At 45.2% G+C, this 24,672-nt stretch overlaps 2 protein-coding genes across 9 annotated transcripts in view; one reads left to right on the top strand and one right to left on the bottom strand.

The window, feature by feature from the left end:
• Positions 1-15,161, top strand: part of TGFB3 (transforming growth factor beta 3) — a 28,662-nt gene extending 13,501 nt beyond the window's left edge. Inside the window, exons 3-8 of the mRNA XM_059914711.1 lie at positions 2,902-3,065; positions 3,358-3,487; positions 8,602-8,709; positions 10,467-10,635; positions 12,837-12,990; positions 13,933-15,161. Of these exons, the coding sequence (XP_059770694.1) occupies positions 2,902-3,065; positions 3,358-3,487; positions 8,602-8,709; positions 10,467-10,635; positions 12,837-12,990; positions 13,933-14,091 (884 nt within the window). The 3' untranslated portion in view covers positions 14,092-15,161. The remainder of the gene's footprint in view (positions 1-2,901; positions 3,066-3,357; positions 3,488-8,601; positions 8,710-10,466; positions 10,636-12,836; positions 12,991-13,932) is intronic.
• TTLL5 (tubulin tyrosine ligase like 5) overlaps positions 8,613-24,672 on the bottom strand; it is a 319,306-nt gene continuing 303,246 nt past the window's right edge. For all 8 annotated transcript variants that reach the window (XM_059914699.1, XM_059914700.1, XM_059914707.1 and 5 more), the window contains 3 exons: positions 17,950-18,591; positions 14,176-14,271; positions 8,613-8,669 (listed from right to left, as the gene is read on the bottom strand). In XM_059914699.1, the coding sequence (XP_059770682.1) occupies positions 18,569-18,591 (23 nt within the window). In that variant the 3' untranslated portion in view covers positions 8,613-8,669; positions 14,176-14,271; positions 17,950-18,568. The remainder of the gene's footprint in view (positions 8,670-14,175; positions 14,272-17,949; positions 18,592-24,672) is intronic.

Genomic DNA, 24,672 nt, shown 5'->3' with positions numbered 1-24,672 from the left:
TGGTCTAAACATGGTCAGCTGTTTCCAGATTTTTCCATGAATACCCTGCATGAATATTCTTTGCTTATTTTTCTCTCCCTATAGTAAAAAGGAGAAAATGGCACCCATTAATATATATACTTTGTGTGCAATAGAAAAAGTTGGTCATAATTTAATTCGTAAAGATGGACCCCCTAGGCCAGCTCTCAATAATACTAGTGTTCTGCAGAAGCATGGCTTAATCACAAAACTGGGAAGTGGTTTTTGTCTGAGGCATAAGTTGGCACTCTAGCCCCATTTCATGGAATCCTGCTAGTTTGTTGGTGAAATCATCCCTCCACTAAATGATCTCTGAGGTCCCCTCCAACTTCCAGAGTCTCTGCTTCAGTAAATGAGGTCAGAAGACCTGGGTTCAAATCCCACCTCTGCCACCTACTCTGTGAGTGATCTCGGAAGAGTGATTTAACTTTCCTGATACTTACTTTTCTCATTTGTAAAATGATAAATTTTACTTATTCTCATTCTCCTCAAGGATTGTTAGCGGGTCAGATGAGTTAACAGAAGTTCTATGAAATGTAAGATAGTGTTATTACATTTTGTTTATTTATTTATACTCTGGCTCATTCCACAAATTATTTAAAGCATCGTTAGTATTCAGTGGATTTAATTGTCAAGAAGATTATGTTTACATTTTATTTTCTCTCCTATACAGTTCTTTTAAAATCACTAATGATTGTGTCTGAGCTTTGCTTGCTAGTGTCAGTTTGCTTGTGTCAATTAATTCATGTGTGACCCTGGCCAAGACCCCTCTGGGCATGAAGTTATCTGAAGTGGGTTGCACTAGATGACCCCTAATGTCCCTTCTGAGTCTGTTAGAAATCTGTAGATCCCAGGGATAAAATATGACCTTTCCCATCCCCTTGAAATCTCCTTGAAATTCCCACCAAGAGGAGTCTAGCTTGGGGAACAGATATCTGATTGATTGGGCTGGAAGACACAAGGAGGAAGGGTGACGAGGGTGTCCTGAAGACCCTTTTGGCTCATCATCCCCCATCCCCTGGCTCCCCACTGTCTTGCCCCCAGTCTGACTCTCCTGACTGGCACGGGCCATTTTCTGTTCCCCTTTCCCTTTTTATAGCAACACACACACTGCGCTGACATATCTTTTATTCCCTCTTTAAACAGTTACTGGAGGTACTGGCCTAACTGAAGCTATATTGATGACAGCTCCTCTGAGACCCAAGTATGTCAGTACTTGAGAAGGTTTCCCTTCCAAGGAGCTTACCCATGTCCAGAGGGTTACAGACTTGCAAACTCAAAAATTAAACTGCCATCATGATCCCTCTTTCTGGTTTTATCCGAAATGGTTTAGGGAATAGTTGGCAGTATTCGTTCTTTCAAAGCCAGTTATTAATCAGGGCTTCATTAGCTAGCATTCACACATTTTTTTCCCAACATCTGTTCCATTAATTTCCTAAGAACCAGTGTCAGACCCACCAGATGGCAATTTCCAGAAACACTCACTCATCCTTTCCTACAGCTCAGTAGCACATGTGCTTGTGTCCAGGCCTCTGATCCTCCCGCCCTGTCCATGACTTCCTAAACCACCCCTGGGGTGATTATGGGCTTGTTCCAGCCATGTTCATTATGTGTGGAATCTGGGTCTCTGGGCTTGGATTTCAAGTTCTGGCTATTGTTACCATTTGTGTAGAAAGTTTTTCTCTGGGTGTTAATGCTGCTCAGACCTTGAGGTTGTAAAGAAATGACAGGATCTTCCTGTCTCCTTTATCTGGCTCTGAGGGGGTGGGAAAGAGCATGTGTGGCCTTCTGTCTTGTGGACAGAGGTTCAGAGGCCAGCAGGGTGACAGAGGCTGGCATAGCATGTGCTGTCAGGGAAACTAACCCTTGGAGAGAGAGGAGCCAATGGTGATAGACCGGCTCAGTCTGAAGAAACATCTGGCGGGGGTCTGCCAGGCTCCAGATGTGGGCTCCTTGTCACACCAGTGCTGTCTCATTAGATCTAGAGTGTCACTGTCTATGACTCCCTACTGTTAATGATATAAAATCCAACCCCTCGGTCTGACATTTCAGCCTCCCCGCAGGTGGACCCCGATCTACTGTCTTGACCTTGTCTCACAGGCTCCAGCCTGGCTGCTTCAGGTCCCTCTTACTCACGTGTGTTTGCTCCCCTCCCTGCCTGTGCTTCCAGCAGTCCTTTCATGTAAAATTCTTTCCTCTGCATCCTTAGACCCTTTCCTCCTGCAGGACCCAGATCAAATAATCACCACTTCCACGAAGTGCTCTCAACCCTCTCCCTCCTCTGACCTGTTTGCAGCAACTCCTAGGCTTCTCCAAAGGCCCTTAGCACTTTCCCTCTGGTCCTGTTGTTTGGTCCATGTACTAACAGCCTCCCCTGGATATTAATCTCCTTGAAGGCAGGGGCCCTGTCTATTCCTTTTTGCTTCCCAGTGTTAGCCTGTGCTTGGCACATAGTATTTGTTCAATGCATGTCTGATGAATGAATGAATGCCTGAATGAACAAACGCATGCATGAATCAACTAGCTAACAATGATTAAACTGCTAGAGGAAATTGCTGATATCACTGGAGAATCTGTATTCTCTAAAAGAGTAGGAAAGCAGGTTGGAGAGCCTGCCAGAGTGGGGACGGCGAGGTGAGGGGTTGGAGGGGCCAGTTGTTAGTGCCATGTCCTGGGGCTCCATGTCCTGCTTCTCCATCAGGCCTGTGTGTGATTCCAGGGCCACCCCGGATCTTCCTTGGGTTTCCACCTTTAGGTCTGAGGCCTCAAGCTTCCAGAGAGGTCACAGGTGGAACCCTGGCCCCTTGCTGAGTGTCCGCTGGCAGCACACTGTCCCTGTGGGTCTCGCTCATGCTGTGCCTCCCCAACTGCTCTGCCTCCTAGATGACCTGGCCGTCTGTCCCAAAGGAATCACCTCCAAGATTTTCCGCTTCAACGTGTCCTCAGTGGAGAAAAATGAAACCAACCTGTTCCGAGCGGAATTCCGGGTCTTGCGGATGCCCAACCCCAGCTCCAAGCGCAGCGAGCAGAGGATTGAGCTCTTCCAGGTGAGCCCCCTCCCAGGACAGACACCACTCAGGCAGGAAAGCTGGTTCCTTGGCCAGATCGGGCCTCCACGCTGCTCAGAGTTCAGCAGACCTGGGTGTGAATCCTACCTTCTCTGAGCCTTAGTTTCTGTATCTGTGTCTGTCGTTAAGAGGATTAAGACTTAACCGAGGAACTCAAAGGAACATTTAAGAAGTCTTAGTTTGCTCTTGCTGCCCCTCCCCGTCCTCCTACACCATGACACGCGGGTGCCCTGTCCTGGCCTCGGGACTTATTCCTTCCTCTGCCCTGTAGATCCTCCAGCCGGATGAGCACATAGCCAAGCAGCGCTATCTTGATGGCAAGAATCTGCCCACGCGGGGCACTGCTGAGTGGCTGTCTTTCGACGTCACAGACACTGTGCGTGAATGGCTCTTACGAAGAGGTAGGTGGACTCAGGATGAGCATTTTGGAAGGAACCTCAGGTCTCTTGGTCCTTCATGACACAGAGGGAAGAGGACAGAACTAGGGGAGGCACAGATCTGGGTTCAAAGCCTAGCTTTGCCATTTACTTGTTGTGTGTCCTTTATTCGTTCACTCAACTGATACTGACTAAATGCTCACTCTGAGCCAGGCCCTGGGGATTCAGCAGTGAACCAGACAGGTGAGGTCCCAGATCTCATGGGGCTTTTGTTCTGGTGGGAGAGACACGTAGTAAGCAAGTAAACATATTGATGAATAAGACTTTTATATAAATTATAGTGATAAGTACCAGGAAAAACAGAAAGAGGGCAAAGCGATAATGACTGGGTGGGGTCCAACATCAGATGCTCAGGGAGTCTCTATGAAGAAGGAATTTGTGCACTGAGATCTGAGGGACAAGAAAGAGCCAGTCTGTGAAGGTGGGATAAAGGATGTGCTCAGCAAAACCAGTGAGAAGCAGCAGGAGCCTGACTGGTGTGGCTGGAGCAGAGTGAGCTGGGGGGTCACAGAGGAGCTGGAGCCATAGGATGTAGAACCTGTAAGGCCACGGTCAGGTGTCAGGACTTATTCCAAGTGGGATGAGACGTCCTGGGTGGGTTACAAGCAGGGCTGGGGATGTGGGGGAGAGGTGATTTGGTTTACATCTTTCAAAGGCTCTCTGGTTGTCATGTGGTCAAGGGAAGAAGTTAGGGGCCGCTGTAGCAGCCCACGTGAGAGCAACATGGGCTTCGTCCAGGGCGGTAGCCGTGTGTATGGAGATGATTAAGGATTTGTTCTGTATTTTGGACGTAGAGCCAATAGGACTGACTGGTGATTAGATATGGGGTGAGAGGACACAAGAGGAGTCTAGATGACTAAAGATTTTGAGCTGAACACCCACGTGGGAACACTTATTGAAATAGGGAGGCTGGGAGAAGAGCAGGTTTGGGGGCAGGTTCCATTTTGGCCGATTAAGTTTGAAAGGCCTGGCAGTCATCCAAGTAGAGCTGTGCAATAGGCATATCAAACTTCACATGTCCCAAATCGCTCACCCACTCACTCTGCTTCCTCACCTGGAAAATAGGTAATGGTGTCTTCCCTTCATGCCTCACAGAGCTATTTTAAGGATCCATTGTAGTTAAGAGAACTTCCAAGTTTTCGGCCTGTTATGGGACAGTAAGCTTTTATTAGGTTAGATGAGGAAATGGAGGCCCAGAGAAGTTAAGTGGCTTGACCAGAGTCATCCAGCCTGGATTAGAACTTGGGTCTCCTGATGGACAGTCATGGCGCCTCGTGGCATCACGCTCTGCTATTTCTTCCCTTCTTTGCTTGGTGGTGCTGCCTGGTCCGGTGCTCAGTGGGTACCTAAGGCGGTCCTGTCTGTTCCTTGTATCCCTCTTGCGAAGGATTTTCTATTCTCGTCAGCTGCTGGGGAGACACAGTCCATCCATCCATGTACTGATACCCCGAGTTCCTTGGGCAGGTGGGTCCTTCCTTGTCCTCAGTGTTTTAGGAAATTAGGGGTTGAAGCTCTAAGGCAGAGATCACAAACTGATTGTCCTACCAGTATTGTTTTAATTTAACTAGTGGTCAACAGTTTTTGTTTTAAAGTCGGGAGATTTCACATAAAACCTAGACTTCTGGCTTTTCTTGACAAATGGGAAGATTTCCTGGTAACAATCCATCAGAGATGAGTAGGGCCACCTCTTGAGGCAGGGCATGCATTCTTCATGTCACCACAGGCCCCGCCATTCCCCAGTGTTCCCCAGGAGTGCGGCTGGCATTCCCAATTCAGCATGATACACTGGCTCGCTTTGCTCACTTACATAACCTGCTGGGCTCTGTAGGCATCCGAGTGTGCAGGTCCCCATCTGAGGGGCATAACCTGGTGGCTGAGTTGGCAGATAGGGGGCTGGAGGTCCTGCCTCGGCTCCAAGGGTACTGGGAATTCCATCCTATCTCCCTGACTGAGCACGAAGGCAAAAAGCTGGGAGAACCCATGTGCACCAGCTGACAGCAGCACTGTGGGAATTCTGACTCAACTCCGCCTAGAGCCCGACATGGCTACAGAGAGGAGAGGCTGGGGAAATGAATCTCTCAGTTTCCCTGTCTGATTTTGATCAGCTCCACCTGGATTTCTTTGAAGCCCTGGGCACTTGAAGGAGTTCTTATTTTCACAGCTGCAGAACTCAATGAGAAGTTTGCACTGAGAATGATTTCCATCCTCCTTGAGACATCAAAAAGATAATTTCGTAATAAAACCTATGGGTTCCCCACCCACCGTCCCCACCGCTGCCAATTCTGAGGTTAGTTCTTCACTGGAACCTTCAGTTCCCGCTCCGGCAGATGCCGCCCACCCCTCGCACGGGGGAGTCATACACAGACCTTTACTTGTGCAGAGCTCCTGGGCCTCTTGAGGGTTCTTGGCCCCAAACAAGGCCGTAAATGGACTCCAAATGGAGCAGCTGGTGGTGTGGACCGTGAGGAAACTGAGTCACATACACGGTCTTGTGTTAGTTCAGCAAACATCTAAGAGCCTGCTGTGCACTGGTTCCCAGGCTGCCTTCTGGGCCCAGAGCCGGCTGGAGCCCTCTCCAGGGCTGTGGGCCCAGGTCTTCACGCCCCTGTGCTGTTGTTCCACACAATCTGTGGCTCCCCTGTGTGCAGAGCCTGGCCTCCCCAAGCAGGCCGGGCAGGGAACACGCCCAGCACCACGGCTCAGGACAGGGGGCACACTGGGAATACACAGCCGTTTTGTATCTCAGTGACTGTGTGGGCATCTACCTTGATGGTCCCGGCTGGGCTCTCTTTGGTCGCTCTTTGTCTCTAACAGTTAGGAGTGTGGCTCTGATATCAGGCTGCCTGTGTTTGAATCTTGGTTCTACCACTTACTGGTTGGATACCTCGGTCAAGCCATTTAATTTCCCTAAGCCTCAGTGTCCTCATCTGTATAATGCGGGGAGGGGGTAATAATAGTTCCTGCTTTGTAGGATTAGTATGGAGATTACATAAATGAGTTAATGCACGCATAGTCTTAGAGCGGTGCGTGACATGTAGCAACACTCAACAAGTGTTGGTGATTATCGTCCTCATTCTCTGAGCCGTCTACCTAGACAGAGCCTGTTAGCCAAGCCGGGCACCATCACACACTCACTACCTGCACCCTAACCCTAATTCTCCCCTATACATCTGTCTGCATCTTGACTTTCTAACTCACAGACTCATAGGACTTGCCCACTCTAGGTCTCTCCCGGACTACTTAAACCCTTCTGGGTAATAGGAAGTGTACTATGTTTTATGTAGCCTGTTTCAGCTACTCTAGTTCCTTCTTTTAGCCGCCTTAAACCAGAAAGAGGACACTCCTTATACATCCCTCTCTATTCACTTCTTGTTCTCCATCTGGGGCTCAGCTTCCTTGTTATATTGGCCCCTCCTCACCCCACCAAAGCTAACCTGGAACAGAAATCTTCAAGCTCAGCAGGTGTCAGTGTATCCCAGAGGCTGCCCTGATTGGGGTGGAACAAATGAAGCTGGGATCTAGAGTTTATGGAAGAAGGGATTGGGCTGGTTTTTAACCAGTAGAACTGGGACATCCAGGTCTGTCTAATGCTGACTGGAATCTCTGGGCTTGGGCCATTCTGCACATGAGAAGGATGCTGACGTGGCCTGGACTCTTTGGGGTTTTCCCTGCTGACATCAGATTTCTGGAAGACCCCAGGTTGGCCCCAAGGCTGGATGCTCACACAGAACTAGGGTGACCTCCGAGAGCAGTGCATCAATCAGATCCCTGAGGCGCTGACCCTGACCTCAGAGGTCATCCCCCCACGACCTCTCCCATACCTGACCATAGCTGGCTGCTGCCCCGGATCAAGAGAGCTTCCCTGATTGAGTCTTACCCACCAGGATTGACATGATACCAGACTACCTGGTTTCCCTGCACAAAACTACTGGATTCAGTTCAAACTTTTCATTCCTTATTCTTCCTTTTTTTTTCCTTCCACTTTATGCAACCCCTTTTACTAATTTCCTTGCTTTCCCAATTTTAGTTACCAAAATACCCGATCCCACAGCCAATAGGAGAAAGGGCCAGAGCTGGCCTTTTTGCCCCACAGTATCAGCCACCAAACCCTGGTGCCTCCAGGCTTCCTCACACTTGTTTTCTCCGAGCTCATGCCATCTGGACCCTCGGCCATGGCCCTCTGCCATCTCTTCCGGCCTGTTCTCTAATTTCACAACCGTCTTCCTGAGCCGGTGGTTGTCCCTCAGTGAGCCATCCACAGCCCCGCTGGATACATTTACAACTCCCCCATTAAGGTGAACAAGGATTGCCAAAGAAGAAACTCTAAGTAATCTTGGCCTCATCATGTCCTTGTTCCTTAAGGAAAATATAGCCAAGCATAACTGAGATTTGCATCTTATCTCCTCTGGAATCTACCTCTCTCTCTCTGTCTACAACTGTAGCCCTGGTAGAAATGGTGGCCTCTTCCACCTTGACTGATTCTGCTGCTTGCTTGCCAGAGACCTTGCTCTAGCCTTGCTTTCTGAATTTTAATCCTAGAGCTCAGCCTGTGCCCCTTCCTCCCATCTTGTGGCCTTTTGAATCACAGCCTCTCTACCCCACAGTTCTTCAGTTTTCCCCTTTCCCTGGTCTCTTCCAGGCACTGTGCCTCTCTCCTCTGTCCTTTCACAGCTAGAATATCTCCTCTCTCAGCTGACATGTAGGGGGTGTGACTGGTTTTCTCCTTCTTTCCTGTACCCTCATCCTTTTGCCCCCTAGTAGGCTGGTAACATTTTTTTTTTCCTGAACCATTCTTTGAGAATAGATGACTATTAAAATTCTCCTTCATGGTGCCCACTGGTTTATGCCTCCATTTGGTTGTTTGTAACACAATAGAAATATGTGGAATGTGGCAGCATGAGCGTGAAGGTCTGCTATAGCCTTGGCAGCACTTTCTGTCACCTGTGAGCCTCAGTCTAACTCAGTTCCTATGACTGCCTGTGGCGGCAGAGGCCCTGGCTCTTCTGTGTGTGACTGGTGGGTACCCTCCTTCATCACACAAACTGCTTTTCTCACCAATGCTGTGTCTTATTTTGCAGAATCCAACTTAGGTCTGGAAATCAGCATTCATTGTCCATGTCACACCTTTCAGCCCAATGGGGATATCCTGGAAAACATTCAAGAGGTGATGGAAATCAAATTCAAAGGTAACAAAATGGATGCGTATGGTAGAATGGGTGGGGGAGTTAATGAAGCAAGACGTAACAGGAAACCCCTACCAGACCCCAAGGAAAGGAACCAAGTGAGCTCCCTCACAGAGATGGCCAACTGTTTTGTACTTGAGGGATTCTGCTTTGTCCCAAAAGCAAGAACTCTCTATTCTATAGAGAATACATTAGCATCTGGAAGACAGTGTTATGCTAGTAAGAGCCGTGAAATCATGTAGGCAAGCTGGTTCACTTCTCTGAGCTCAGTCAGCAAACTGGGGGTGACAGTACCTCTTTCACCGGGTTGTCATGAAATCAAATGAGATAACGAATGTAAAATAGAGCGCATGGATGCTCAGCAAATAATAGTCGTCTTTGCTTTCCCCAAAAGAAATGAACTTCGGTGTCTGTGAATATGAGCACTCTGACTATCGGGCTTTCCAGATGTTGCAGAGCCCACCCGATCCGACATCCGGGTTTGAATGACTGCTTTGGGCCTCAGGGTATTTGCATTGAGGGCAAAATAGTTTAGAGTTATTTCTGGTTTTCCAGTATGTTTCCAAGGCACTCAGCCTAGACAGTCTCTGGATTGCAGGGAAGTACTGTTTTCCTTTCGAAGCTCTGTTGTGGGTGACTGAGGCACACCTGAGGCCAGGAGGTTTGTCGAGGTCAAACCAACCAATTCAAAGCCTGAGGTCACAGGCGTGTCTGGAAAAAGGTACAGGCCTCTCTTGACTCCCAGCCCTGGGCAGTCCTTTGGCCCTTCATGGGCCTTATTTCAGAGCCTAATTTTTTTAAAAGCACGTCATTTGACATCCTAATCACAGAACCTCAGAGCTCAAAAGACCTTGGAGTCCCTACCTACAGCCCGGGTTGGGTTGAAATCCTCCCACTTCAGTAATCGTTATCTTATTCATAAAGATTTTCAGAAAAAGAAGTCTGAGGTCCAGCTTCCCATTTATCCTCCAGTCCTAGTGCACCTGCATGAGGTCCAAGGCCCTCCTGTCACCATGCAAATTCAGCTCCTCACGTTCCTGTCCCTGGTGGAGATGGGCGACAGCCAGCAGCTGGCCGTCACCAAATAGATCTTCTTTTAGTTGAGACTCTTTCTAATTCAGTTTTCAGTCTTTGCAGATGAAATGGCAGGTTTCCTTTCCAGTTTGTCTGCTAAGCTGTTTACCACACACTTCATGATCTTATCTTGAGTTTTATAGAGAAAACACTTTTGAAACTATAAGTGCAATGCGAATGTTAACAATTATTCATTCTTGTTCCTCTGGCTCCCATTCAAACTGTCTTAAATTGTGACCCCTGAAATCATAGGTGGGACTTCTGTGCTATTTTTGACCAATTCAGATTATAAGAGGAAACTCATATCCCAAGCTCTAAGTCTCAGAATCTAAACTGACAGCTCAAAAAAAATGTGTTAGAGCCGCCTAGTGACAAGGATGCTTCATGAATCCCTGAGGATTCCCTAGGAAGCATCTCGGGAAGGGCTCTCTGCCCTCTGAAGGATGTATGCACAGGAGTCACGAGGGGATCCGACCGGGGGCATCTTGCGCGTCCCTAGATACCGGTTCCTCCACCCAGTCTTCCCCTTCCTGCAGCTGGACGTTAGCATGAAGCTGCATCTCACCCACCCCTTCCTTGTAGACCCCACTGTCCCTCCTCCTGACCAGTGGGGGGATGGGATGAGAAAGCAGCAGCCACCCTGCCTTCCCTAGACTGGAGACCGTCATCTTCCTTCCCTTCCACAGGTGTGGACAGTGAGGATGATCCAGGCCGAGGAGATCTGGGGCGACTGAAGAAGAAAAAGGAGCACAGCCCTCATTTAATCCTCATGATGATTCCCCCAGACCGGCTGGACAACCCAGGCCAGGGAGGTCAGAGGAAGAAGCGGGCCCTGGACACCAATTACTGCTTCCGGTAAGCCTGGGCTCACGCAGGACCCACAGACTCCTGAGACAACACTGATTGCACGCCTTCTGTGTGTCAGGCCCCAGGCCTAAGCCACCCCTAACTGAGGGTCCCTGATGCTCTTCACAAACATCTCCCAGGAATGGAGATTTAGAACCTCTTACAAATCTTTTTCTGGGAGCCCCACTGTTTTCCCACAGCCCAGCCCTGTAAGGGCCTGGACAAAGTAAAGGAGGAGGAGAGAGTTGCTAAAACGGTTTGGATTAGAGGCTTGGCCTCTCCATGGTTTTCAGGCTTTAAAATACTTGTAGGGTATGTTTGTGTGGCAGGGAGATTAATGCAGAGATTTCCATTAAAGAAGGGCTCAGTTCCTTATGAAGGGTCCAAGGATGCTACCGGATGAGGGAAAACAGGACAGTCTCCATTTGCAGTGAGGAATGTGAGCTAGAGAAATTATGAACTAATTTGGACATAGTTGGGTAGCCACTGTAAAGAGATTAAAAAATAGCATCTTATTTAGGAATACTTTAGTTTCTCATTTATAAGGGAGAGGGATTAAAAAAGCACACACAGCAATGACTGAAAGGTAGAAAATGACCACATCCATGAGACGGTCTGAAAGATAAAGTGCTTTAAGGAATTTGGAACAAGGAGCTCATCTATGGATGCAGGAAAGGCTTCTGAAGGGTGTGGAATTTGCGCTGAGTCTTCAAGGCTGAGTAAGGCTTGAGTACGTAGGGATCTGGGCGGAGGAAGCACTTTGGGTAGAGGAAGGCACACGAATGGGTCAGTTTGGCTGGAGAGGAGGATGCCTGAATGGAGCTGGGGAGGATGAATTGGGAAATCTTTAGATCTAAAGCCATGTCTTCTGAGGAACAATGGAATGAACCGGGGACGTTGAGCTTGAGGAACAGAAGGTATAGGAAAGGCAGTGTGGTTGCCTCCAACTGAAGGCTGGCATGTAGATTTGCTCTGTGTGGCTCTCAATCAGTTAGGAATGGATGTTCTTGGCTGCAAGTGACAGTGGCTTAAACCACAGGGGATTTCCTGTTCATAAGAAGCATGTAGCAGCAGGCCCAAGGTTGGTCTGGCTGCTTACTTATGCCATTGAGGACACAGGCTTTCTCTCTCTCCAGTCTGCCATGCTCAGTATGTTGGCTTTTCATCCCCTTGCTTATGGTCACATAGCAAGACTGCTAGAGCTGCAGGTATCTTGTCCATGCTCAAGACAAGAGGAGGGAAGGAGGAAACCAGCAGCCTTCCTCTTCCATCTGTGACTTATAAAGAATCAAATACCTTTGCCAGAATTTGCCCTTGCCCACTGCATACTTCTGCTTATGTCTGATCGGTCATTGCTGGGTTCCATGACAATCCCTACCTGCAAGGGAGGCCAGGATAACAAGTATCTGGTGTTCCAGACTGTAATGGGCGGTGGCAAGAGAGAAGGCAGGGTAAGAATGACTCTTGAGTAGAAAAATGAGAATGTCTGCCACGGTTTACCCTCGGAACCCACAAGAAGCTAGATTTTGGCCAATAGCTGCCTTTGGAAATAGCAAGTTCTAGGTCTCAGCAGGTACTGAAGTACAGGCTAGATGCCCACTTGGCAAGGGGTATTGCCAAATGGATTTCTGCAGGCAATGGAATTGAAGTGGCCTGATAATCACATTTGGGGTAATCTAGGAATCATGAATCTAATAGAAGGATATGTCTTGTTTTGATTCAATAGCCTCTAGACTTAGACTAAGCAGTCATTTACTATAGTATATAAGTGCATAAGCTTAGAGTTTATTTCTGGTTGGGTGCACATTAGGCAGGTAACAATAAAAACAACCTCAACAAAGTTGAGTTTGCTAGTAACATTCAGTGCTTGGTTTTATGTGGAACACTTCAAGTCTTTGTTTTGATTCATGCTGTAAAAGGGGCATGGCCACTTTTGCCTTTTTTCTCTTCTTCATACATTATCTATGTATGTATATATCTACGCCTACTATGTCCTTGGGATTCTGGTCTTCAACAGAGGGAAATGCCTTTATAGTTAGTACAGCTCAATGCACTTGAACCTGGGATTCCACTGATTAGAGCCACCTCTACCTCTTATGATGACCAGGAAGGACTCCAAGTGCAAATATGAGGGCTATTTGTGAAGTTTTTTATGTTGGTGATTTCCTTTTAGGTTGATTTTTAAATAATTTTCATTGTTGTTGTTGTAGCAATCTGGAGGAGAACTGCTGTGTGCGCCCTCTCTACATTGACTTCCGACAGGATCTGGGCTGGAAATGGGTCCATGAACCTAAGGGCTACTATGCCAACTTCTGCTCAGGCCCGTGCCCATACCTCCGCAGCGCAGACACTACCCACAGCTCAGTATGGAACAGGGTCATGCCGCGTGGGGGGGTGGGGCTAAGCCAAGTAGGCCGCTTGTTCAAAAGTATGCATGAAGGGCTGCATGTTGAACGAGCGGATGATGACCTGGGGTGTAAAATCCCTTTGGTGACGGTTCTGATCTTGGCATCCTGGCCCAACTCTAGTGGGCCACATTCTACCCTTTAAAATTCCTTCCCCAGTTTCACCCAGACTTTTAAGTTGCTTTGTCTATTTGCTTTTGTACTATGGAAATTAATTACTGTCACATGCCACCCCCTATGTCAGAGATGCACATGGCTGGCAAGGAATATTGGGGCCGAAAGGCCTCTACCGTCGGATAAAGAACTCTAATAATTCTGGCCTCTTGAATGTAGAAAAGTTATTTTAAAAGACAATGTAAAGCACACAGAAGAAGACTATACGAAACAAAGGGAAAGACAGGGAAGTCCACGACCGAAGCTAGCTTGTCTTTCCCTCAAGAGGAATCCAAGATAGGGCAGTAACTTGTGAAGCGTATTTCCTCATAGCTCCTTGTTACTGCATCCTGCCTGGGGCCCTATACTCTGGCACTGAGTAAATGGCTCAAGCCAATGTTTAGTGAGAATGGGTCTCACCGAAGTGACCAGTTACGGCTAGGAGGAACCAATACAGGGGTGTTTCTTCACAGCCAAGAGAATTTCATGATCAATTCCAAGTCCCCCAGTTATGGGGGTTATGCTTAAACCGATAACGCCCAGACAAACGCCACGTGCTGCATCCCGCGTGGATGAGCAGTAACCCGCCACTCCCCCGAACTGGGTTCCGCCAGTTCCTCTGAAGTAGCATCAGTGGCCCATTTACCACGTGCTCAGTCTCTGGAGCAGCCCCTAGACCTTGCAGAGTCCCTGGGCCCCCGGCCTGAGGTTCGGCTTTCCAACCTCTCAATGATGCCTCCCTCCCCAGGTGCTGGGACTGTACAACACCCTGAACCCTGAAGCCTCGGCCTCCCCTTGCTGCGTACCCCAGGACTTGGAGCCCCTGACCATCCTGTACTATGTCGGGAGGACCGCCAAGGTGGAGCAGCTCTCTAACATGGTGGTGAAGTCCTGCAAGTGCAGCTGAGGCCCGCCTGCTACAGAGAGAGAGGAGGGATTGCCACTGCCTGCCTGCCTGCTCCTCGGGAAACACAAACGCGATGGACCTCACCTCGAGGCCTGGCCCACAACCTTCAGCTCCAGGCAGATGGCTGAGACGGGGATTCCCTTTTGGAACATTTCTCTTTCTTGCTGGTTCTGAGAATCACTGTAGTAAAGAAAGTGTTGGTTTGATTAGGGGAAGGTTGAACTCTTCAGAACACATGGATTTTCTGTGTCATAGACAGAGGTGGTGGGGACAGAGGAAGAGGGATGGCAAGTCGACACGTCGCAGGGCCATGGGATTTGGGATACCCTAGGGAGGAGGAAGGGCAGAGAATGGCCGGGGGGCCAGACTGGAAGACACTTGGAGCTGAGGTCAGATTGCTCATCCATCGCTGCCCCACGTCTGCTCGAGGGGACCTGGATTACATCATACAAGGCAAGTGTTTTTCTTCAGGCAGGTTCCCAAGACAAAGTCCCAGAATTGTATCTCATACTTACCTGGGATTATGGACAAATCTGTTAGTTTTGCAAATTGTCCCCTGGACGTCAATCAGCATCAAGGGTCATTACGGGGTTGGGGGGGGCGGAATCCAGGTAATGCAGTTCCTGGGCCCTATGGATATGCTGAACTCAGAAGCAGAGGGTGGGAATTAACCCTCTCCGGTCTGCCCCCTGGGTTCCTCCTCTCGCCTTCTTCCTAGATCGTATTTCTCCTTGGACATTTGGCTAGACACCTTCCAGGTCAGGGCGCACATATCTGGATTTTGGGTCTCTGCAGCCTTTGGGCATTATGGGTTTCCCCTCCTGACCCCCCGAGACCTTGTGCTCATCTGGTGTTCCTGGAAGCAGGTGCTACAACGTGTGAGGCGTGCGGGGAAGTTGCACAAGTGCCACACAATGACTTGGCCCCAGACGCATAGACTGAGGTATAAAGACAAATACAAATATTACTCTCAAAATCTTTGTATAAATAAATATTTTTGGGGAATCTTGGATCATTTCATTTTCTGGAAGATTGTTTCTAAACAATAAAAGCCTTATTCTAAGGTGTAAGTCTGACTCAATAAGTATCCTTAATTACCCTCTTCTTAATTCCATGTTCACATCTAATGATCAGAGGTAACTGGAATCTGGGGCTGAAAATCTCAAACATCGAAACATTGCTGACCGTGAACTCCCCTGACAGTGACACACTGCACTGCCTTCTGCCATCTGAGAGGGCTGCACTACCGTTTGTGTTCCCTTCCGTCTTGGATACATTATCCTCAGACACACAGAGGCAGTGCCTCAGATGTGCAGAAAGCATATGAATTTGACCTCCATTTAGTTGTGGGCAAAGTCACTTGGGGTGATTTCACATATGGAAATGTGTTGGTTTGTACATTCACTATAAATTCAGTTGAGAATTAGAGAAACTGTCTGTGGCAAATGGCCTAAGAACATGAGGCTAATTCTGTTACCAGGTTGAGCCTAAAAGAGCTCACCAGGGACTCCTTTTCAGAGGATGGGCCTCTTGTCAGGGATTTGGGAATGGGAGAGGGCAAGAAAAGCACAATCCCATAGTTCTCTTATGAGGTCATGGATGCCAGAGCAATGCAGAATTCTATTGTGGCTTCACGTCCACCTGAAGCAACCATCTGCAATAAGTGAGGAACCATCTAGCAGCTCCTGAAAAACATGTTCCTCTATAGAAATTACTTTACCACTGGTAAAAAAAGAAGTCTATCTGAAGCTAAAATTTGCAGGTGGAAGGATGTGTACAATATGTTCGTGTCTGGAGTTGTCCCAAATTAAACTCCTGAATTTGGTCACTGAGACTCTTTTCCTGCTTCACCTATGCTCAGGCAATTCTAAGGGTTCCTCTCTCAGACTTCATCCTATGTGGCACCCATTTACTTCCACTCTATTTCAGGAACTATGTCCCTGCTGTAAAATCACATCTGGTGGCATTGTGCTCTATCTTACCCAAGGGAGCCAGTGGGTCTGAAGAGGGGATGCAGCATGCCTAGCTCTTCAGCCATGGCCATAGCCAGCCCAAATTTCAGTCTATTCATTGATGGCCGTCCTTCTCAAATTTCAATGGGCATAAGAATCACCCAGCTGCTTATTTAAAATGTACAATTTCAGGCTGCAGCTTTAGAGATGTCTTTAGGACTGGGGTAGGTCCAGCCTACCTAAAAACTGTATTTTGAGAAGCAGTGCCTTATACCTGATATCGTTGGTCCATGAGGCTTAAATGAGGAAGAGGGAAATAATCTTACAGGGCCTAGAATAAACTTTTTTTTTTTTTCTTTTTGGCCGCACTGCGGCATGTGGGATCTTAGTTCCCTGACCAAGGATCAAACCCGAGCCCCCGGCAGTGGAAGTTCAGAGTCTGAACCACTGCACCGCCAGGTAAGTCCCAAACCCTCCTTTTTATCCAACCTCATCAGACATCATTAGAACGTTGGCCTGAGGTCATTCATCCTAATGAATCAAGGCAATGAGCAGTGTTTCCTGAAGTATCCCAAAGGAAACAGACCCACTGTGATCCCAAATCTTCTTTTTATGTTAGAGCTCTATTCTTATCTTAGCTGATACAAATATGCGCAGGGGTCTGAAGCCCAGCCTCCCCATTCGACATGTCACTTACAGGCACTATAGAAACTTAAACCATTTGTCTGTCCATCTGTAAAAATACGTGCCTGTTTTGGGGAAGGGTAAGGAGGGACACTACTGTTGGAGGGAGGATCATATGATTTGCTTGGTTTGTTACCAAGAGAAATCCAATACCAATAATAATGACACTAAACTACTTGGGTGAATGAAGGAAGAGATCTGGAGTCTGGTCTTACACCTGATCAGCACATGGTGAATGCAGTAAGAAATTTAGCCTGAGGATTCAATTCTGATGGTTACCTAGGGCAATTCCAAACACTCTAGTTGGTCTAAAAGTTCTTTTACTGGGCTCATACCCTCTTATGCTTTTTTACAAGAACCGTATGGTGAGTCTCCCCAAACACCTTATTTCCCAATTCTACACATCAGCAGGGGACTATGAAGGAATTCTAATTTGTCTACTAACCAATTCATAACCAAATTAGCAAAACAGTTAAGATGGTCCTCAAACTACTAACCAGAAGTCACAGGAACACCTGGAATGCATTCTCTCTTTTCTCCTGCAACTGACAAGACTTCATCCCTCACAAGCAAACAGAATGCTTCAATGGGCTCAAACCTGTTTTCATTTACCAGGAAGGCAATAGAGCCCTTCTTCTCTCTGCCTTTTTGAGGGTCCTTTTTCTTTTAGGATTTCAATGCTGAATCTATAGGACTTTGTTGTGGAAACCTCAGATGCTGGATTCTCCCCAATAACTCCCTGTGGCAGCTAAGTCAACCTTCAGTGGGCTCTGCAGTCACCTTTCAACCTTTTCTCCAGTGGAGGCCAGAGAGAGGACCTAGGACAGACAAGGAAGCAAGAAAGCAGAGGTAAAGCAGAAAGCAACCAGGGGGCTGAGCTGCATCGTTCTGATGAACTGTTTAGGTAAATACTGTGCAACTGGATACAGATTCACGTGCCACTGGAGGACCCGTCTGCTGTGGTCTGATAATGGAGACATTTGCATGCCCCAGCCTCCCAGGTGCTGGAGCTGCCCCTGGGGAAGAGCCTGGACCCACCATCTGTTGAAACCAAATATAAGAATAAAACATCTCTTTATAACTCACATTTCTTACCTGAAGTTTAAAAAATTGCCCAGCAATGACATAAAATGAGAAGTTGGGCCTATTTCAGTCTCGTTTGTGAATACTGATTGTTTGGAAATTAGTAAATGGAAAAAAAAGAAAATAAAAATAGACTTACTTTATTAATTTTAGAAATCAGTAATTCCAAAGGGTGCCTTCACCATGGCTCATGTGGTCAGCAGCACACGGACTTTTTTTCACTCTCCGGGAAACTTGTGATATAAACTCCCCCTTTCCTCCAAACCCTCTTGCAAGGGAAGAACAACTTTGGTACATAATGCTGTTGGGATTTTAGGCTTTTAGGAGGTAAAGCTTAATACTGCAATCTTGAAAAGAAGAGGAAGCAAAATGCAAATAGCCAAAGAGCCTCTTTTATATCATCTCTGTGTGGTAGCAGGAGAGGGACAGAGAAGACCTAAGCAGGTGGGAGAGGGGGTGAAAGGGGTAAAAGATACAAGTGTGCTCTGATGGGGTATATATTGCTTCCGCTGAATGTCCCCACTGCCAAGTTCCACGGAAACCCAGCTGACATGTTTTCCTGTCGTCTCAGGAAAAGTCTGGATTGGCTGATAGGCAACAATCTACTGCCACTTCTGCTGGTAGGCACTGGGGACTGAAACAGCAAAAAAAAAAAAAAATACTCTGGAGCCCTTGCAGCACTGGTGGATGCTTCACTGGAGTCGCGCACCCAGGAGTAGTGGAGTAGTGAAGAGGTTCCTCCTCCGCGTGTCTGTGCTTCATCTTTTAGTGTGAGCGGGATCTGAAAAAGAGGAAGTCAACCAACCACTGAGTATCTGAAATGAGCACGTGGGGTTTTACTAATTTACAGGAATGTTTGGATTAGTTAGCATTACTGAAGAATAAAGTAGCTGTGGCCCAAATAAATGAAGATCACTTTGAAGTAAAAAACTATTAATTTTAACTACTTTTGTTGGAAACGTTTCTAAAACACTCCTATTCTGCTGCTGCTTCTTTTTTGTGTTGTTTTCTTAGTTTCTCCCGGCCCCGCATAAGAACATTTTATCCCTTCTGCTTCTTACATAAAAGATGCTAAATAAGTTAGCCTTTTCTAGAAACTCAGAGTCAGCATTATTAGCATTCAATATTGAACCACACGGAAAAATTGCTCTATGTACGCTCCAGAGTTTGTCTAAATCTTCCCTCCGTGCTGGGTTATCAGATAACACTCTGCCTTGTACCCCCTGCCTCCACCCCCAAAATACACATCTACATTTCTCCATCCAGTTTAAGAAAAGGAACATTACTATTACCCTAAATCCCCTGTGAGACCCTCCCAATTCTTTCTCATTTCCACTATCTTGAATTTTGGGTTTATCTTCCCCTTGTTTGCTTTTAAAAAACAGGTCCATTTACTACATATACTTATATCCCTACACATTTTATTTTAGTTTTATGTGGTTTTGAATTTTACAGTGCTATTTTATTATGTGACTATTCTTATATGTGATCTCAGTACACAACTGGAAGAATTTCTTTAGATAGATACTTAGGAGTGGAATTGTTGGGTCATAAATACTTGCATCTTCAACCCTCTAAAAATAATGCCAGCTTATTTTCCAAAGCAGTTGTACCAATTCATACCGCCTCTGCCAGTGGATGAGCTTCCCCCCAACCTCAACCTCCTCTACATGTGGAGAAGCGGTATTGCCTGAATTTAAAATTTTTGCGAATCAAGTGAGGATATGATGGTATCCTACTGTGGTTTTAATTAGCATCTGACTGATTAGGAATGAGGTTGAGCATCTTCTCAAGTATCTAGTATTACACACACATGTTTTGTCTTCTGCAAAATGCCTGGATATGCCTTTTGCTTATTTTCCTATTGAGTTGTTGCTTCTTGATGTTTTTAAACAGCTCTGTTGAGATATAATTCCATACCATTCAATTTACCCATTCAATGTGTAAAATTCAGTGACTTTTAGTATATTCAGAGTGCATCCATCACCACTATCAAGTCTAGAACATATTCATCAAAAGGAAATGAAAACCCACATCTCAGCCATCACCCCCATACATCTCATCCCCCCAGACCTAAGCAACCATTAATCTACTTTCTGTTTCTATAGATTTGCCTATTCTGGACATTGCATATTAAGTGGAATCATATAATATGTGGTCCTTTGTGTCTGGCTTCTTTCACTTACCATAATGTTTTCAAGGGTCATCCACATTGTAGCATGCATCAGTACGCTATTCCTTTCAATGGCTGAATAATACTCTATTGTGTATATATACTATATTTATTTATTCACTCATCAGTTGATGGGTATTTGGGCTGTTTCTACCTCTTGGATATTATTAATAATGCTGCTAAAAACATTTAAGTGCAAGTTTTTGTTTGGACATATGTCTTCATTTTTGTTGGGTTATATACATATTGCTGGGTTATAATGGTAACTCTATGTTTAATGGTTTGAGGACCTGCCAAACTGTTTCCCAAAGCAGTTGCACCATTTTTCATTTCCACAAGCAGAGTATGAAGCTTCCAATTTCTCCACAGCCTCAACACTTGTTATTGTCTTTTTTTGAATACTGCCATCCTGGTGGGTATGAAGTGGTATTCTGCTATGATTTTGATTTGCATTTCCGTAGTAGCTAATGCCGTTGAGAATGTTTTCATATGCTAATTGGCACTGTATATCTTCTGTGCAGAAATGCCTTGTTCAGCTCCATTGCCCATTTAAAAAATTGAGTTGTCTTTTTAATCATTGAGTTTTAAGACTTCTCTACATATTCTAGATACAAGTCCCTTATTACAAACATAATTTGCAAATATTTTCTCCCATTCTGTGGGTTGTCATTTTGACGGTGTCCTCTGAAGCACAAAATTTAAAAAGTTTGATGATGTCCAGTTTGTCTATTTTTTCTTTTGTTGCTTATGCTTTTGATGTCATATCTAAGACACTATTTATTGATTTTTAAAGTTCTTTGCTTAATACATGGATACTAATTTTTTGAGGGTGTGTGGCAAACACCCTCACCAAGTTTGTGACTTGTTTCTTCAATCTCTTTAGGGTATCTTTTTTTTTAAAAGAGGTTGTTTCATGATTTACTAATTTATAAGGAAAGTCCTATTCAGAGATAAAAATTAGATTGCATTTAGATATACACTTAACATGTGACCTTTTCAGAAAATGATTTTGTTTTAAATGTTAAAACTTCCAGAAAATCCAGGGCAGTCACCATAAAAATGGTTTCTTTAAAAAACTTTTTAAAATAAAAAATTTCAAACATATATACAAACTAGAATAGTATGACACCTTCCTGTTCCCATCCTCTAGCTTCGATAATTATCAACGTCCTACCATTCTTGTTTCATCTCTCTCCCCATGTTTTTTCTCCTGGAATACTTCAAAGAAAACCCAAGATAACGCATCATTTCACTCATAAATACTTTAGCGTGTATTTCTAATAGAGAAGAACTTAAGGATAAAAGGAAAACAAAACAAAAATCCCACAACATCTTTATGGTGTCTTAGAACAGAAGTTCCTAATTTGAATAAAGTCAAATTGATCAGTTTTCACCTTTCTAGTCTGCACTTCCTGGGTCTAATTTAAGAAATCTTTCCCTTACATTATGGTCATAATGTATTGTGCTATAACATCTTACAAAAATACTGACACTTTTGCCTTTTGTATTTAAGTTTTTAATTCAAACTAAAATTGTGTAGGGTATGAAGAACAGATCTACTTTCATTTTTTTCCCCACACAATAACTTATTTTCCTATCATTATTTATTGAAAAAGCCACCCTTTCCTCCTTTAACTGGAATACCTCTCTGCCATAAACTGTTTCCATCTAGAAGACCAGTTTTCTGTGCCAACAACACACTCTCTTAATTACTTTACCTTGATAATAATCTTTTTTTAAAAAAATAAATTAATTTTATTTATTTTTGGCTGCACTGGGTCTTCGTTGCTCTGCGTGGGCTCTCGCTAGTTGCAGGGAGCGGGGGCTACTCTTTGTTGTGGTGCGCAGGCTTCTCAATGTGGTGGCTTCTCTTGTTGTGGAGCATGGGCTCTAGGCGCATGGGTTTCAGTAGTTGTGGCACGCAGGCTTCCGTAGTTGCAGAGTGCAGGCTCAGTAGTTGTGGCACACGGGCTTAGTTGCTCCACGGCATGTGGGATCTTCCCGGACCGGGGCTCAAACCCATGTCCCCTGCATTGGCAGGCAGATTCTTAACCAGTGCGCCACCAGGGAAGTCCCCCTTGATAATAATCTTGATAATAATTTTTGGTATCTAGTAAGACAAGTCACACATGGTTCCCTATCTCTCATTCCCATTATTTAAGAGTATAAGGGTTAGGCTTGACCCTTTTCTCTTTCATGTAAATTTCAGAATCAACTAAAGTTAAAAAAAGAAAAATGAACAACTAATATCCTCTCCAAACTATAGATAAATTTTGGGGTGAACTGACATCTTACCAAACTGACTTTTAATCTATGAACATGTTTCCCTCTCCATTAATTTGGTTTTTTTTAAGTGACTCTCCATAGGGTTTTATAACTTTTTAAAATTGGAGTATAATTGCTTTACAATGTTGTGTTAGTTTCTGCTGTACAATGAAGTGAATCAGCTATATGTATACATGTATCTCCTCCCTCTTGGACCTCCCTCCCACCCCACCCCCCCATCCCACCCATCTAGGTCGTCACAGAGAACCAAGCTGAGCTTCCTGTGCTTTATAGCATGTTCCCACCAGCTACCTATTTTACGCATGATAGTGTATACATGTTCATCCTAATCTCCCAGTTCGACCCACCCTCCCTGTCCCCGCCATGTCCACATGTCCGTTCTCTACATCTACGTCTCTATTCCTGCCCTGCAAATAGATTTATCTGTACCATTTTTCTAGATTCCACATGTATGTGTTAATATACGATTTGTTTTTCTCTTTCTAGCTTACTTCACTCTGTATGAAAGACTCTAGGTCCATCCACGTCTCTACAAATGACCCAATTTCATTCCTTTTTATGGCTAATATTCCATTTTATACATGTACCACATCTTCCTTAGCCATTCATCTGTCGTTGGATATTTAGGTTGTTTCCATGTCCTGGCTATTGTAAACAGTGCTGCAATGAACACTGGGGTCCACGTGTCCTTTTGAATTATGGTTTTCTCAGGGTACATGCCCGGTAGTGGGATTGCTGGGTCATATGGTAGTTCTAGTTTTAGTTTTTTAAGGACCCTCCATACTGTTCTCCATAGTGGCTGTATCAATTTACATTCCCACCAACAGTGCAAGAGGGTTCCCTTTTCTCCACACCCTCTCCAGCACTTACTGTTTGTAGATTTTTTGATGACTACCATTCTGACTGGTATGAGGTGATAACCTCATTGCAGCTTTGATTTGCATTTCTCCAATAATTAGTCATGTTGAGCATCTTTTCATGTGCCTCTTGGCCATCTGTACGTCTTCTTTGGTGAAATGTCTATTTAGGTCTTCTGCCCATTTTTTAATTGGGTTGTTTGTTTTTCTGATATTGAGCTGCATGAGCTGTTTGTATATTTTGGAGATTACTCCTTTGTCAGTTGCTTCGTTTGCAAATATTTTCTCCCATTCTGAGGGCTGTTTTTTCGTCTTCTTTATGGTTTCCTTTGCTGTGCAAAAGCTTTGAAGTTTCATTAGGTCCCATTTGTTTATTTTTGTTTTTATTTTCATTACTCTAAGAGGTGGGTCAAAAAAGATCTTGCTGTGGTTTACGTCAGAGAGTGTTTTTCCTATGTTTTCCTTTAAGAGTTTTATACTGTCTGGTCTTACATTTAGGTCTTTAATCCACTTTGAGTTTATGTTTGTGTATGGTGTTAGGGAGTGTTCAAATTTCATTCTTTTACATGTAACTACCCAGTTTTCCCAGCAGCACTTATTGAAGAGGCTGTCTTTTCTCCATTGTATATTCTTGCCTCATTTGTCATAAATTAGGTGACCATAAATTATGACAAATGTGCGTGCGTTTATCTCTGGGCTTTCTATCCTGTTCCACTGATCTATATTTCTGTTTTTGTGCCAGTACCATACTGTCTTGATTACTGTACCTTTGTAGTATAGTTTGAAGTTGGGGAGCCTGATTCCTCCAGCTCTGTCTTTCTTTCTCAAGATTGCTTCGGCTATTCAGGGTCTTTTGTGTTTCCACACAAATTGTAAAATTTTTTGTTCTAATTCTGTGAAGAATGCCATTGGTAGTTTGATAGGGATTGCACTGAATCTGTAGATTGCTTTGGGTAGTATAGTCATTTTCACAATATTGATTCTTCCAATCCAAGAACATGGTATATTTCTCCATCTGTTTATGTCATCTTTGATTTCTTTCATCAGTGTTTTATAGTTTTCTGAGTACCGGTCTTTCGCCTCCTTAGGGAGGTTTATTCCTAGGTATTTTATTCTTTTTGTTGCGATGGTAAGTGGGGTTGTTTCCTTAATTTCTCTTTCTGATATTTTGTTGTTAGTGTATAGGAATGCAAAAGATTTCTGTGCATCAATTTTTTAAAAATTTATTTATTTTATTTTTGGCTGTGTTGGGTCTTTGTTGCTGCATGCAGGCTTTCTCTAGTTGTAGTGAGTGGGGGCTACTCTTCATTGCGGTGCGCGGGCTTCTCATTGTGGTGGCTTCTCCTGTTGTAGAGCAGGGGCTCTAGGCGCATGGGCTTCAGTAGTTGTGGCACATGGGCTCAGTAGTTGTGGTTCGTGGGCTCTAGAGCGCAGGCTTAGTAGTTGTGGCACATGGGCTTAGCTGCTCCGTGGCATGTGGGATCTTCCCAGACCAGGGCTTGAACCCGTGTCCCCTGCATTGGCAGGTGGATTCTTAACCACTGTG

Source organism: Balaenoptera ricei, chromosome 2 (genome assembly GCF_028023285.1).
Source record: "Balaenoptera ricei isolate mBalRic1 chromosome 2, mBalRic1.hap2, whole genome shotgun sequence".
Classification (NCBI taxonomy): Eukaryota; Metazoa; Chordata; class Mammalia; order Artiodactyla; family Balaenopteridae; genus Balaenoptera; species Balaenoptera ricei.
The sequence above is the reverse complement of the archived record's forward strand: the minus strand, read 5'-3'. Positions and strand labels throughout refer to the sequence as shown.